At 41.1% G+C, this 16,001-nt stretch overlaps 1 protein-coding gene across 11 annotated transcripts in view; it reads right to left on the bottom strand.

Moving 5' to 3' along the window:
• Window positions 1–16,001, bottom strand: part of FOXP1 (forkhead box P1) — a 589,886-nt gene that overhangs the window by 81,639 nt on the left and 492,246 nt on the right. For all 11 annotated transcript variants that reach the window (XM_064275152.1, XM_064275157.1, XM_064275156.1 and 8 more), the window contains 2 exons: window positions 14,630–14,783; window positions 9,017–9,221 (listed from right to left, as the gene is read on the bottom strand). In XM_064275152.1, the coding sequence (XP_064131222.1) occupies window positions 9,017–9,221; window positions 14,630–14,783 (359 nt within the window). The remainder of the gene's footprint in view (window positions 1–9,016; window positions 9,222–14,629; window positions 14,784–16,001) is intronic.

Genomic DNA, 16,001 nt, shown 5'->3' with positions numbered 1-16,001 from the left:
CAGGGTGGGAAATCCGGCACAATGGACACGAAATGCCCTGCAGTTAAAGCTTGTATCATGTCATGTCCTAAACGGAAAAAAAAATGAAAATCAACTGAATTAAAGAAAAATGTATAAAATGAACCCATGATGCCATTTTATGGGAAAGCATTTACCATTTAAACACAATAAACAGGAAAAGACTTACAGAGTCTAAGGATGCTGTGTTACGGTAAAAGACACTTTCTAAAGGTAAGACACAACAGCTGTTAGAAAGCAATGGCGGAGTTTTTTTCTTTAATCTCCCACAAAGTGAAGAGTCCAAAAAACCCATAAACCTATCCCTTATGGCATCTCCATGTTTTAAGAATTTCGTCCTCTTCCCCTCCTGGCATGTGTGAATGACAGGCCACACAGCACGTGCCACAGTGCCCTGAAGAACCTTCCCTCCCACATGTAAAACCCAGAAGCAATTGATTTTAAGCAATGAGACAAGTGGTTCACACCTCTTCAAACATGATGGTCACGAGGCCCCCAAAGCATGCGTGGGGTACAAAATGTTGCTCAAGCCCCAGGGTGCATCTTTCTGACAAAAGCAGGGCCATTTTTTGCCTAAATAGGTGACTTCCTGGACAGGCAGACGTGGGGCAGGTGACGCTGCCAGGAGTCTGCTCAGGAGTGGAAATAAGCACCTGTAGGGTTGCTATGAGTTGGAATCGACTGGACGGCACTGGGTTTGGTTTTGGTTTGGTTTACTTTAGGTTTCTGCAGCTGGCCACACGCACTTCTCATTCCTGTCACCTATAGAATCTGACAGAGCATGCCTGCCCTGCTATCCAGATTTTCTACTACACTGTCCCCCTGTTTCCAGCCTCCTGACTTCCCTCCTAAAAAAGGACTGGCAGCAATTAACTGTTTTTGGCTTCTCCTAAACTATTGGTGAGCTGACAGCTTTTTGGCCTCTGGCTATAATCCTTGGAGGTTATGGCCTGGTCTTGATGCCCAAACTTTACCCCCTGGGGACTCAAATCCAGTAGGTCTGGGTGGAGTCAACATGTTCTAATCAGCCAGCCTGGGAACCATCAAAACACAGCAATTGTTGCAAAGACCTGAGGGTCAGGGAGACCTGCGTCCCACCCAGTACCCAGCCTGGCCCCTAAATAGCTGCGTGTCTTGTGCAAGGTATAAAATCTTTCTGGGCCCCAGCTACACCATTTGTATAAAGGGGACGGCAACTGTAAAGATGAAATGGGAAAATTAAAAAAAAAAAAAAAATGAAGCCCAAAGCCGTCGAGTGGATTCAGACTCATAGCGACCTACAGGAAAGCGTAGAACCACTAAGTGATTGTAAAGATTAAATGAGAAAATCAACAGCAAGTCCTGTATCAAGTTGTCTGTGCACTGTGTACAGCACAAAGTAATAGCTCGATAAATGCTGGCTGCATCATCATCACCATCATATGTCAGGTACTGGGTCCTTCCGTTCCCACGCCTAATTTTGGAGATGAGTATCATTTCCTTCTTCTTAGACAAAAGGAAACAGACCCATAAAGAGTTTGTGCCACTTGCCCGTGATCACAGGCATAGGGTTTATTCACTCCTTGGCTCCACCGGACCAGTGGTAAAGCTTGAAAAGAGGAGCAAATAAGTCCTGCCCCTCCAAAAATGTTACCTCTGCTCTGTTGGTTCGCACGAGAATGGCAAGCCACTAGCTTTACGGAGTGAGTATGTCTCAGATGTTAACCAACTTTATCAGGAAAAACCCTGTCCTTTCCGACAGTGCCATAAACCCAGTAAAGGAAGCATGCACTGCTTCTCAAACTTGAATGTGCATGCCAATCCCTGGGGTGTTGTTAAAATGCAGACTGAGATTCAGCAGATCTGGGGTGGGGCTGACCCGCTGCCATCTAATCCGTTACAACTCACAGTGACCCTGTAGAACAGAGGAGAACTGCCCCACGGAGTTTCCCAGGAGCAGCTGGTGGATTCTAACTGCCACCCTTTTGGCTAGCCGGCCTTTTGGTTAAGTATCTCCTTAACCACTGTGCCGGGGGTGGGGCTAGAGACTGTTTCTAACCAGCTCTCAGATGATGCCAAAGCTGTTATCTACTGACTTTGAGTAGCAGGAGTCTAGGGTTCATATAATAAATACAAATTCCCACACCCCAGATCAGACAAGGGAATCCAAGTCTCCATGGGAGAGACCTAGGAAGCAGTATGTTTACTAAGTGGCTTGGGAGAATGTTGTTGTTACTGTTGTGTGTTGTTGATTCCTACTCATGGTGACCCCACGTGACAGGGCAGAACTGCCAGTAGGGATTCCTAGGCTGTAATCTTTGTGCGAGCCACTGGGTAGGTTTGAGCCATGGACTTTTCAGTTAGCGGGTGAACGCTTAACCACTGTGCCCCCAGGGAATCTGGGAAACACGGAACAAAGCCTATGGTCAGCAAATGGTTGGCACACTTTTTTCTGAAGAGGGCCAGAGAGTCAGTATCTTTGGCTTGTGGGCCACATGGTTTTCGCTGCAACTTCTCCAGTCTGCCATTATAATGTGAAAGCAGCCAGGAACAATAAGTAAATGAATAAGTGTGACTGTGTTCCAATAAAGCTTTATTTACAAAAATAAACAGCGGGTGGAAATTAGTCCATATACCAAAATTTGCCAACCCCTGTTACAGACCATTTGTCTCACTGTACATTGATAGAAAGTACCAGGAGCCATTTTGAAGGGTGTAGAGACAATCTTGACTTCAAGTTCTGCAAAATGCTCTAAGGGGAGAGAAAAATTCGGGGTAGCTAGCTTGTTTTAAGTGCTTCAAAGCAAAAGAACTGCAAAAGAAATTATTATCTGGTTTTTGAAAAACACACAAAAAACCTGAAATGAGGAAGAGCAATTCAGTTAATGGGAGGGGGCAGTCTGACCCACAGCTGATTACGGGCAGTGTTTTGTTCCACTGTACACGGGGATACCGTGTGTCAGGGGCCTACCTGACGGCAGCTATCAGTAACAACAACAAAGGCCTACTGCTTAAACTTCTGGCTCAATAGGAAATAAGGCTCTAAATATGAATGTAAAAATATGTAAAATTTACATGCTTGTGTATCTGGGACAGCTCTGAAACTAAGCTTCTAGAACTTCTGCAAGTAAAGCAAGAGCACCAATACTTACTCATCAACACAGAATTTAGTTTAAAAAAAAAATGAAAAGAAAAAGGCACATCGGACATGTCCACATTTCAAAGTTCCTTGCCTTCTGAAATAGCTGGGCCAGTTAACACAACTGTTACTGTTATATAGTCAAATACATGGCAATATGTCAAGAAGCCACAAATCAAAAACAGAGACTGTGTATCAAGTGGAACTGTCTAAAAGCACACTAGCCAAGCAAAAACCTTCAGGGGTTATTTGAAGGCAGCTGTCAACTGTGGGGAAACCCTGGTGGCGTAGTGGTTAAGTGCTACGGCTGTTAACCAAGAGACTGGCACTTCAAATCCGCCAGGCGCTTCTTGGAAACTCTATGGGGCAGTTCTACTCCGTCCTATAGGGTTGCTATGAGTCGGAATCGACTCGATGGCAGTTGGTTTGGGTTTTTTTTTTTTGGTCAACTGTGCAGTGCAAAAAACATAAGCAACTGGAATACGTGGGGCTATGTCAGTAAATGCAAATCAAAATGCAGGAAGGAATATCGTGATTGGGTGGAAGGTGGGTTATAGAGATGTGGTGGTTTGGGTCACCTGTTTCTGAGAACAGTATGATGGCCTCAAGGAAAGCTGAGGCTGATCATCCCAGATCTTTCCAGTTTAAAGGAACCTCTTTCCCCTAAATGCTTAAGGAAGCCTTGGAACAAATAGCTGGAGGAGCGATTAATCTGAGAAACACCCAAGAAATAAAACATCTACTGATGGTACTTTAGAGTCCCTGGGTTGCTCAAACAACTAAGCGGTCTATTACTAGCTGCAAGGTTGGTGGTTCGAACACACCCAGAGGCGTGTTGGGAAACAAACAGGTCTGGCTTCTGAAAGGTCACAGCCTTGAAAACTCTATGGAGCGTTCTACTCTGCACACATGGGGTTGCCATGAGTCAGAATTGACTGGACAGCAACTAACAACAACAGTGGTAGCTGAACTAAAGCAAAAAGCTGGGAAGAATCAGAAAAAGGAGTCCTACTGACCTGGATTAAAGAGGACAGCTGCAAAAGGATGAAGGTCATACGACGTGCTCAGTGAGAAAGTCAAGGTTCACACAGCAGCAAGGCAAGTGAGGAAACTTTTCAAGGAGAAAGAGGCTTGTTTTGCATTTGCCTTCTGAAAATCCTACACGGGGTTCATTTTTGCACTTTATATGATGTTTCAGACTGTTAAGGATTTGTATTTTGCAAATCCCAGCCCTCCCCTTCTTGAAAGGCTAGTAACTATTTGCATCCACCTTAAAAATGGAAACACTTGGATCTTCCTTTAAATGCAGTGGTTTGCACACAGAAGATTCATTCAATAAATGTTGTCTTGAAATGTTCTTTCAGGAACATTGATTTTAACCTAATCATAATTAAGTATTTACTTATAAGCTCAATGGAAATTCTAAAAGCTATTTTATAAACTAAAAGACAGACCTGGTTTGGGATCTTGGATAGTCCCCTAACCAGTTCCATGACCTAGGTCAGTTATTTAATCTCTACAACTCAGCTTCTTCACCTGTAAAATGGGTGTAATAAGCACACAGGTGATCAGGTGGATTAAAATGAGACATCGCTATCCAAGTGTTTGGCATAGAGAAGGAGCTGATTAAACGTAAGTTCCCTTCTCCTTCCCCCTGTGCACTATAATATAATGTGATATTTAGAATTTTAATTCAGGCAATTACTTAAGTAGTAATTGCTATTTGTATTTACATAGCTGCTTTGATCCAAGAAGCTCAAAGGGCTTTACTAAATTTAGCATTTTAATAAATGTTTTATTTGCATTCTGTTGATTTTGTTTACCCACACCAAAACTTGGAATTTCCTAAAAGGAGACAGTCAGACAACTTAAGGAAACAAGACGTTATCTTTGTGTTTACAGGTATCCCAGGCTTCAGATCTGTCTATCCACCTATGAAGTCAAGACTCCCTGCTCCTGTGGAACACAGTGACAGTCAGAGGCATGAAAGTGCACTGTCTTCCGCTTGCAGCTCCTTTTAGCTTCTGCCCACTGACCTTGATCCCCACCACACTTCTCTCAGGCCCAGACAACAGAGGTATGTTTATTGCGTCAATGAATTTATCTATAATCAGAACAATAAACGTTATTAAATTGTCAGGAGAAAATCAAAGCACGAAGTGTGGCGCCAGTCTTGAATTCTAATGATGCTGAGTGGCAGTGATTGTACAGGGACAGGATCTTAACAAGCCTCGATTCCAGCCCTGGCACCCGCCTCACAAATCACACGGGCCGCTCCTCCCGTAACAGTGCTGAATATTGATAAATGCCTCTACCCCGCGCAACAGAGAAGTGGGTTTCTACTGGCAATCTTTACCAAAGTGTTTTTTCCCTTCTCTACACTCAAGGGTTTACCCTGAATGATTTAATTATAATTTTCCTTGTGTAAGACAAATTAAAGAGGAGAGTGGGAGTGCCGTGCCAAGCACATTATTTATCTCCTTAACAGATTGCAGCTCACCAAACCCCAGGGCTGCTGCTGCTGCGGCTGCTGCTCACAAGCACCAGCAAACTGCACGGGGACCAGAGCGGGGATGAAGGAGGTTTCCAAAGTGCACAGAAGTATGCAGCCCACTGGAGATGACTGGACATCTCACTACTTTAGAAATGACCACAGAACAGCTCTCAGGACACTGCCTTTGGCTAAGAGATTTTCACAGACAGCACTCACAAACCCTTTCTGAAAGACTTCTTAAAGCTGCTACCCTGAGATTGAGTATGTGAGGCTACGTTATTCTTCAGTGTGGCAGGTGCTCCTGCTTATTTGGATTCTGTTCCATGAGAATGGAGAGAAAAGGAATAATACACAGTCTGACATGGTTGGTTGTCTCGTAAATTTCACAAGTGCATTGGTGAGTATGGGATGAAAACTTCTCCAAGGCAGTGACAAGAAACCTGAGACAAAGGACAGCTCAGGGTAGAAGTGAAAACATCCTTTTGTAGTGGAAGTTTTTTTTAAAAAACAACAAAACATTTTCCACTATTTAAACAGGATATCACCATATGTGATTTTATAATTAACCATAATAAGCTAATGCAACAGAGTATTTATTCTAAATCCCAAACCAAACCCATTGCTGTAAGTCAGTTCCGACTCATGATGACCCCATAGGACAGAGGAGAGCTGCCCCATAGGGTTTTCAAGACTGTAATCTTTACGGGAGCAGAATGCCACATCTTTCTCCCGCAGAGCAGCTAGAGGGTTCAAATCGCCAACCTTTCAGTTAGCAGCCGAGTGCTGGTCTCCTTACTATTTACTCTAAGTACCTATATATACATAAAACTGGCTAATACTTGATTTTTAATACTCAACTGCAACCCCTTAACATTTGTGAATTATCTGTAACTTAGGGTGCTCATTTGTCTTGTTGGCTACGTCAGTTAAAATGTGCTGAGCGGGATTTTCTTTTAATCCAGGCATGTCTAGTAACAAACTGAGAGAGTCAAAAGATTAAACAGTGGCATAGAATTCTGTAGTTTCTTCTCCTTTGCCCTGTATAGCTGGGAAGACTCAACCTGTTTCTATATCCAGGGTGAGTAAGGATCCTTGAAGTCTGAATCCTTTTCTGATCCATATTCTAATTTTGGCACGTAGTGTAACGAAGATTAAGCCCAACTTTTGTGTAGACAAATAAGGACCATAAAAAAAGCAATCAAACAAACTTAAGTGTTCTAGAATTAGACTGTCTCTTAGATCCACTCACATTCAAACATGCCTTCAGACATGAAAAGGGCTATTCTTTTTCCACTTGCATCATTGCTAATCTATCACCTGATTGTAGATATATACCCTTTTAGAATGAGACTGAGCACAGCGCATCTAAACAAGAAGAGTTTTCTGTGTCACGGAAAATCTGTGCAGGCTCCACAACGACCGCCGAGACTGCAACACACAGCGTAAGTGCATCAGTCGGCATTTTTCAGCCTGTGGTCCCTGCTCTGCCTAGGGATAAAGACGTAATGCAATCACTCTGCAGTAAATGCCTGGTACCAACCTTAGGACATCGAAATCAAGTACAGCAAAAGACAGCCTAGGACCTGTCTTTAAAGCTATCTAAGGTTTTCTATTTTGGAAAAAAAAAAAAATGACAAAGACAACATAAGAGATTATAAGGCAAAAGCTAAGACTGACGGCCAGACATACATATGTCTCTTTACTGCAAACAACAGAAGCCATATTCTACCCAATGGCTCCAAAGTGAGTCCCACTCTCCACCATTCTCTTCTTCAAACTCAACTTAACTGATATTTTTAAAGTACCTTTGAGTTCTTCTAGGTCTGCCACAGTAGTTCCTAAACTACCTTCAGAGGGTACTTGTAATTTTGGTCAAAACATATATAGTACCCTTTTCTCTAGAAACTTCTCATGGTTTTATACTTAAATGTAGTCTGTGTGTGTGTGTATGTGCGTATACACGCACACATAGAGTAAAACCTGCCTGAGTCGGAACCTGTGTAAGGTGGAAACCTGTCAGAGAAGGAAAACTCAAATATTTTCCACTAAAATAGGCAAAAGAAAAATGGTTAAGACAACATCCTGTCAAAGGTGGAACACTTGCAAGACCCAGAAAAACCAGGTAGTCCCATAGAGTTCCAGCTCTCAAAGGTTTCACTATGCATATATGTTGCATACACATATACATATTTTTTCCTTCAGATGATATTTCCTGTGATTACTGATCTTTACATAGATAAGATTTTACAAGTACAAAGGTACACATCTATTAAACCAGTAGCTTTCTTAATGCTCGATATTTTGAGAAATTATATTTGTGACTGCTTACCTGAAAAACATAAAAAACTTTCCGAGTCATTTTTATTAAAAACAAAATACAGAGTTTGTTTTTTTTCTTGATGGAATCACATTTACTACTACGTATCACTTCTAAAGTTTCTTTTCCTGTTTGCAGGAGCTCTGCGTATGAAATATATAGGGCACAGTGTAAAAATAAGCAAACTGAAAATAAAAAGTTTTCAGTTTTAGGAGCATCACACATTCCACTTTTGAAATGCATTTCACCAGCAGTATTAATGCTTCTAGATGCTAAGACACACCAACATGAAGTAACAGGTTCATTTTCTTAGAACACCATGCAAACATTACGTACTCTGGATCTTTAAAACAACCTCAGCCTCAACTAATTTTCATGTGAAGCTCAGAGCAATTTTAAAAAAGTCAAATTCTAAACAGGAATATAGCAGTTGAGACAATGCTACAATATATTCCATGACCTCCCATAATCAGTTCAGACAATGCTACAAAGTATCCTATGACATCTCATGATCAGTTGAGACGATGCCACAATATATCCTATGAGCAGGAGAACATGTGCTTACTGAGTGTCTTATATGAAAAAGGCCATGTGCTTTGGAGACACAACTAAGAAAAAGATGAGCTCCCTGCCTTCAAGGAGCACACTACAGAGTGGTGCAAGTTCTATCTTTTCTTGCAGTGTGATTCAGAATTGCCCACAGCAGACACTACCATTCCCTTCAAACGCGTTTACAGCCAAGGAATTCAGCTTGTAATGAAGTGAGTGTTTGGCAGGAAGAGTAGGTCTGGAAGCCTGGAAATCCAACCCATCCAATGAGAAACTAAAAGACTGTTGCCTGGGTTCCTAAGCACAGGGGAGATCTGCACTAGTGCTAATTCCGTGTTGAAAAGGTGAAAATAATTAGATGCTTCACACCCAACTATACTGAATAAATTCTTAAGTAATTATATGCACATTCAAGTCACGTGGATCCAATTAGGGCTCACGAAGATATGGAGAGGCAAGGCCACCCACCCCCTCCCATGTTAAAGACAGCTTTGGACACATGTCAGTGGCTGGTCCCTACCTCTCCCTCTTGGGAGTGTGGACGGAGAGCTGTCCGTTTGTGGAGGCGTGCGGGTTTATTATTAAGGAGGTCTTGGAAGGTGCAGAGGAAGAGACACACGTCGTGGTCAGATCCAAACTGCTGTGATTGTTGCCTGTGGTTTCTTCTGCAGTATGAGCGCTTGTCACTTCTTTCCAGAGCTGCTGCAGTTCTGTTGGAATCATGCCTGAAACAAACAAATTGGATAATTAAATCAATTAACAGCTAATTCCGTCCTCTTCAAACAGTAATTAAATCAAAGAGTCAGTAAACAAAGCCTAGTGTTAGGGGTTTTTGTGTGTGTGTGTGTGTAGTTTTTTTCCCCTTCCCAACTAAGGCAAATACGGTAATGACAACCATGTCCTCCTACTGAGCAGCCGAGTTGAAGTGCCCTCATCACACATAAAATACACTCAAGAAAAGGATTCAAATGCCGTTACTTTGCATCCCAACTGCTGGCTCTCAATTTTTGAGGGGGGAAAAAAAAAGTGGATAGATGTTATCTTATTTTTAGACACAAAGAAGGGCTCAAAATAAATTTGTTCAACTATACTATTATGACAACATGAACCATAAAATGAATAATTTTTGTGCTTAAGTCTTAAATGATGACAAATAGCTTTGTTATTAAATATAGTTTTTATTAATCACTTTTAGACATAAATTATGAATTCCTATCGTCTTGCTGAAATGCTTTTCAACTTTTAACAGTCAAATTGATTATACTATGATTATTTCATTAACACACCTATCTTCCTCATTAATTTTGGTTTCTAATTGATGGATGTGTCTACTGAAAAACTGTGTAACTTTTTATATAAGTAACACTATTATTACTGTCATTTCTTAGATCAGTGCTAATGAACCATTTCAGAACAAAACAAAAACGTAAAATAAACTTGAAGTAATAAAGCTCTCTTGTGTTTTCAGGGGGCCAAAATGGACATGTTACTTTAAGAAGTAAGTGTAAACCTGTTGTTTCCCCAAGAAGAGATACAATCAGAATGCCAATCTCATTATTGTGGGCCTCTTAACCTTTATTCTGGGGGCGGGGGAGGGGGGCAACCCTCTACAGCCCAGGATTTCCAAATCCTACCTCAACCCATATTCTGGAGCATCCATGCAAAGAAAAGCATTCTTAATGGCTACTAACAACAACGACAACAAAACAACAACAGCTTCTTTTGAAAGGACCCCTACAAAAAATCATAAACCCTGTACATCAGAAAGCAATCCCGTGGTTAGAAATGGACGTCTGGATCGCAGTTCATTGTTTCAACCAACTATAGCACAGCTAGCCTAGGAAGCCTGCCATTTTCTGACTATATAGCAGCAGCCGAAACAGGCCTGTTTCTTGACAAACCTCAGGTATTGAATTAAAAAAGAGGGCTGTGTGCATTATATTCATTTGAAACACATAATAAAAAATGCCAAGGTCTAAATTTAATTTATTTTTGTCATTTAGAATACAATGGATAGATAATCATCTCAACGTGATCAGCCAAACATCTTTACTTTGCTAAACTGTTAAAGATTTTAATTATGCTAGCATTGGAGAGCACTGGTCTAATGAGGCGACGGACTCCAGAGAATCCGAGTGGTTAAGAACTGTGAAATGAGTCTGATAGGATTTTTTTATATTCACCGTGGGTCGTTTGCATATCAAAGAGGAGTAAATTATTGCACAGCAGACCAATAACCTTCCCCGCCTTTCTGAGAGTAGCGTTAACAAAAACAGTTGGTCTCTCCCTAACGGTTCTCCTAGAAAAAGTCCAAATGCTCAAGTATTTGCAATTAATGTACGTTTAAAGGAGGCTTCAGATGATACATTAAGCGGTCAGACAGTCTTAGAACCCAGCCTCGACAGCCAAGTTGGGCTTCTTCTCCCTTCATAAAAATCAAATGCCAATTATATTTTGATGGATTTTGTCCCAAATGAGCATTCAGTTATTAAGCATATTCAATTATTGCTTGTCCCCTGAAATGAGACCTTGGAGGCAAATTAAACAAAGGGAAAGGTCACTACACAATCCCATGTCCGGTTCTGCTGCATCTGGGCTATGATTTTCAAACACTTTGCAGAGTGACAAGTGGGATGTGTTTGGAGCTAACAGGCTTGCCAGCACTCTCTGCATACCAACAATTACCTGTGAACATGGCTGACTCTCGGACCACTGTTTACACAATTGAAACAATAGTGAATAGGCTTGTGGTCTGTTGATGACAGCATAGTGATATGAAACCACACAATCTGACACCTATTTTTATTTTCTAGGGAGTAAACATACGAAAGGAACAAGCCACCTATTTTTTAACTCAAACTAACTGATTTCTGGGTCAGTTGCCTGGGAGATGGGAAGACAGGAAGAATCCTGTTGTAACAACTGCCTTAACACCTTCCCTGTAAGAATGGCAGAACTTTGAAATTGTTTTAAGAAAGCTGTTTATCCAGCAGGTAAGAAAAAAAAAAGACAAATGTATTCATCACTTGTTACATCTACAGGGTGCATTACCACAACCCCCACTCTGTTTTGAGTCCAATAGGCTAGCCAATCCGCTTTATCATAAATAGGGAGAAATGATAAATAAAACAGAACTCACTGAGCAACAACAGGGGTACCTCTGGGTCAAATTACAATGTGATAATTACCTTGAAGAACCTTCTCATCCCACTTACAGAGAGGCTGTCAAGTCACTCTCTCTCCATCACTGCTGCGCCTTGTTAGTGATGTTAAACTGCTAGTTCAATGACTGCTATCTAACGAAGGATGCTGTTACTTGACAGCCAAGATCTCATGAGAGAATTAAGACAGATAAAAGGTAAGCTAGTCACTCAGACTAAATGGGTATCAAGTTTCCAGAAAGCAAGACATTTCTTCCAAATTGGCAGAGTAAAAACAATAACACCAAGTTCAACAAATGTATTAGCAGTTACATTATCAAGGAGGTAAACTTTCTCCTATCAATGGTTTACACTTTAAAAATGATATTCAAAGTGTACTTCTATATGAAATTACTGGTGCTGGAGAGGATCAGATGATTAAAGAGACTAGGGTGAACAACAGGTATGCTAATTATATAAAACAGAGAGAAGGCCCTACTACACCCTTAAAAAAAACCCTTCCATTTCTTAATATAAAGCTTTCAGGAAAAAATAAAGCCCTTCAAAATATTACTCTTTCTCTATTTCTGTATTCTGACATTTTCATACATGTTTAAGGTAACTTAGCCACAGCTATGAGCAGGTATGTCAAAAAATCTCCATAATTTTATTATGAAGCAAGCATTACCAGCTTTGTAAAGGCATAACCCCTGCGCCTTGCTACCTTTCTTTTTCCAGGACAACCGGCCCCTTCATTAGAAAAGAAAATGCTGGCACAGATTTAAAAAATGTATGTTGTGGGGACAGCTGACAGATTACTGTTCATGGAACTCAATTTTATAACCCAGGTATCACTGGCTCAAAGACAAACAGAGTTGATCAACCTTTTTTTGTCCTTGTACATCCATACCCAGGTGACCATGTGCAAGCAAGCAGAAAGTTGATTTAAACCTCATAATGACATCAGTTTTAAGCCATCACCTCTCTGATAAAAAAAAAAAAAATTGTGTTGTAGTCCAACACGACTGAATTTCTCAGGCCACTCTGGGCATGGGGCGGGGCGATAAAACCAATCTCCAGATTCACAAGAGATGGCAGGACACAGGTAGTTCGTTTTACTGCAAGAACCTTACTCCAAAACCCTTTGTATTGACATTTATGTGACCTCGGGCACACATATAGGGACCCCTTATATTTTAAATATGCTTCTTCCTAATGTTGCAGGGCTAAGAGTTCCAGCAGGCTGCTAAGCATATCAATCAATGCCATGACTAGTGAATTACCTACCAGTGTCTCTGATATGTTACTGCAGAGATTACACTCCACGCATCAGCACATTCATTTCTTTGACATTACACATGAGCTTGTCTTGTCACTGCCCAATTGCCCTCTTTTGGACAGCTTAACTGATGTACTATATAACAATGAACCTTAGTGAGCAAACTTAATAGAAGAGGAGCGGTGGGAAAAGATGAGAGAGGTTGAACTTGAGTCCAGTGGGTGTGTCAGAACAGCCTGCAATGTTTCCAACAATAAACCTGAAGGTGTAATTAATGCATGTTATAACATTTTGCAAGCACAAAGATGCAGCAGCCAACGAGAGTCCTTTCTTTTCCTTGCATTGCTTGTTACCAAATCTTCTACTTGGCAACAATGGAGGAGATGCTGGTTATGGACCAAGCACTTGAGCAATAATGGCAGAAACGAGAGGAGGGGCAAGAGGGAAGTTAAAGGGGGAAAAAAGTCCTGGTCTTGCATTAAAAAAACAAAACAAACAAACAACAACAACAAAAAACCAGAAGAGAGAGAGGCTGGGTGTGGTTGGTGCAACAGAGAACATTCAAATGCAGACATGCCTCACTGGATCCACTTTACACCAACATTACTAAACAAATGACCATCCCTTAAGCAACACCAAGCAAGGGTGGAGGAGGTTCTTCATTTTCAACCTTCTTCAGAAGGCAACTGAATCCAAGTCACCAAAGGCTTTACCTATCAGCAGTTACAGCACATAAACACACAGATCCAAACGTATTAGAACTGAAAGGGCTTGGGGACCCTTGAGGAGGCACCTGAAAATCTGCTATACCATGTAAGGATGCCACTTTCCTCTCTCTCTCTCCTTTCTAGTTCTGAACAACCCATTTGCTTTCACATCACACATGCGAAAGTCAGAGTTTCTTGAAACGAGAAGACTTCCGAAAAACAGCTCAAGTGCCCATTTGTTCCTGATGTCCAACACCCTTGGAATAATATGTCAGTGGTTTTCAAAAGTTCACACTAAATTCCATGACATCTTGTTACTTTCCAATGAACCCCAGTTTTTTAAGAACTAGAGATGGAAACGGTACCTGTCCTGATGAGTGTTGAATTAACTTGCTCAAATATCAAGTCATGTCTTTCTTTAAAAAAAAAAAAAAAGAAGGAAAGAAAGACAACCAACCAACCACCAAAAAACTCCCACAACTCTGGGTTTTGTTAAAAAAAAAAAAAAATCAATTTTTAATAGTTCACAGAAAAATAAACCCAAATTTCACTTTAGATATTATGAAAAAAAAAAAAAGGCATTTACAAAATATTACTAAGGTTTAAAATAGAACGAGTTCATGATATAAAGCGTGTCTTAAAATGACTAATAAAAGCCTTTAAGAAAATTCGTATGTGACTCCAAACTGAAAAGGCTACAAGATTCAATTAAAATGCCCAGTAAGTACTTAGTAGTATTTTATTCCCTTACTCCAAGAATGTACACCAGTGGGGTCTCTCTGCTACTGCTAAGCTTTCAGTCCACCTTAGTCTTCATTTGAGCGTCGACAAGTACCTTCACTTCTCCGACAGTCCAACGTGACCTCATCCAGCCTATTATTAAAGCTTCCATCTGCATGTTCTAGATGGACGGTTTCCTTAATGATGAGCTGGAGCACACCAGGAGACCCTCCCAAACCCTGCCCAGAGTAGAACAGAGCTGTGCCTCCTGGACAGTCAGCACGTACCTTGAGTAATAGGCTGGAGGGGAAGGGCAGGCTGCCCGGGCTGAATGGTTAGAAGGCCTTGGCGCTGCAAAGACAGGAGGTGTTGCTGCTGTAACTGCTGCATCTGTAAAAGCTGCTGTTGAAAAGCCAACTGCTGGGTAGCCACCTGCTGTTGCTGGAAGAAATCAGGAAGAGAGAAAAAAAACGAGATGACCACTCCTCGAGGTAAACTACGAGTATGGATGTTCGAAAACTTGCCATCAGCAGCAGGAACTGACAAGGGTCACTCAGCGTCAGTGTCAAGACTGGCTTAAAAGGGACAGACTGTATCACCTATGAAAAGGGGTGAGGGGGTAAGGAGGTGCCTGCTCCCACTGAAAAATAATTCCTTAATCAAGCCAGCTGTCTCTACAGTGTGAAAAAGCTGAGTTTTGTAGTCAAGATGTGAACTTCTGGACTTGGCAAGTTGTAATTACTCAAGCCAGAAAGAAGTCAGCATTACTCTAGTCTGCAGGGATCTGAACCCTGAACCTTTGAGGTGTAAAAGAACAAGCTGCCGTCCTCCCGCCTGCACCGGCAGAAGCTTTTAACCACTGTGTTTATCACTTCTGACATAAATAAATGAGAAAAAATCAGACCTTTGAAGAAGAAAAACTTCATCTAATATTGTTAATTAGCCATGACAAACGATGAAATAACATTGTAAATCTTTCATAGGAACAGCCACTAGATTTTAATTACACACATTCATAATTTAGCAAACAACATCATACTTGACTGGGAGTGTTTAAAGGAACGCGACTTCCAGCTTCAGATGCCTTAACTTGGCTTTAGTTTCAGAAACCCTGAGGTTGGGTGGCTTGTCTTGTTTCCCTCCACAGCTTTGTTCTTGAAAAGGAGGGCTTTGCCATATGATAAATATCTTTTTGTTGATTGGACAATGACAGGAGGAAAACTTTTGTTGTGTAAAACATCAATACGTCATGCCTGTGTTTAGCAGGCCTTGCTCCAGCCAAAAAAAATTAATGTAGATTTCCTTAGTAATTATCTGAGTGATAGAAAGATAATACAGTGCAGTAGTACAATAAATAGAAGGAAATTATCTAATATCCTTAATCTGCTAGGAATCATATCGAGGTGGAGGTCTTAACCACATTACGGCTAACAATTATGAAAGGAAAATTAACCCTTCCCAAACTCTAGCCAAAAAAAAAAAAAAAAAAAAAGGTCCTTCGAGAAAAGACCAAGAGCAGCTTTCCTAATTCTGAGAATTATTCAAAACATCAGAGAGACTTTAGCAACGCAAAGGACTCTCCAGCCCCTTCAGGGCAATATGTTCTGGTTTAATAACTACACTCTACAAACAACTACATTCACTTGACCTAAGACATGA

Source organism: Loxodonta africana, chromosome 22 (assembly GCF_030014295.1).
Source record: "Loxodonta africana isolate mLoxAfr1 chromosome 22, mLoxAfr1.hap2, whole genome shotgun sequence".
NCBI lineage: Eukaryota > Metazoa > Chordata > Mammalia > Proboscidea > Elephantidae > Loxodonta > Loxodonta africana.
The sequence above is the reverse complement of the archived record's forward strand: the minus strand, read 5'-3'. Positions and strand labels throughout refer to the sequence as shown.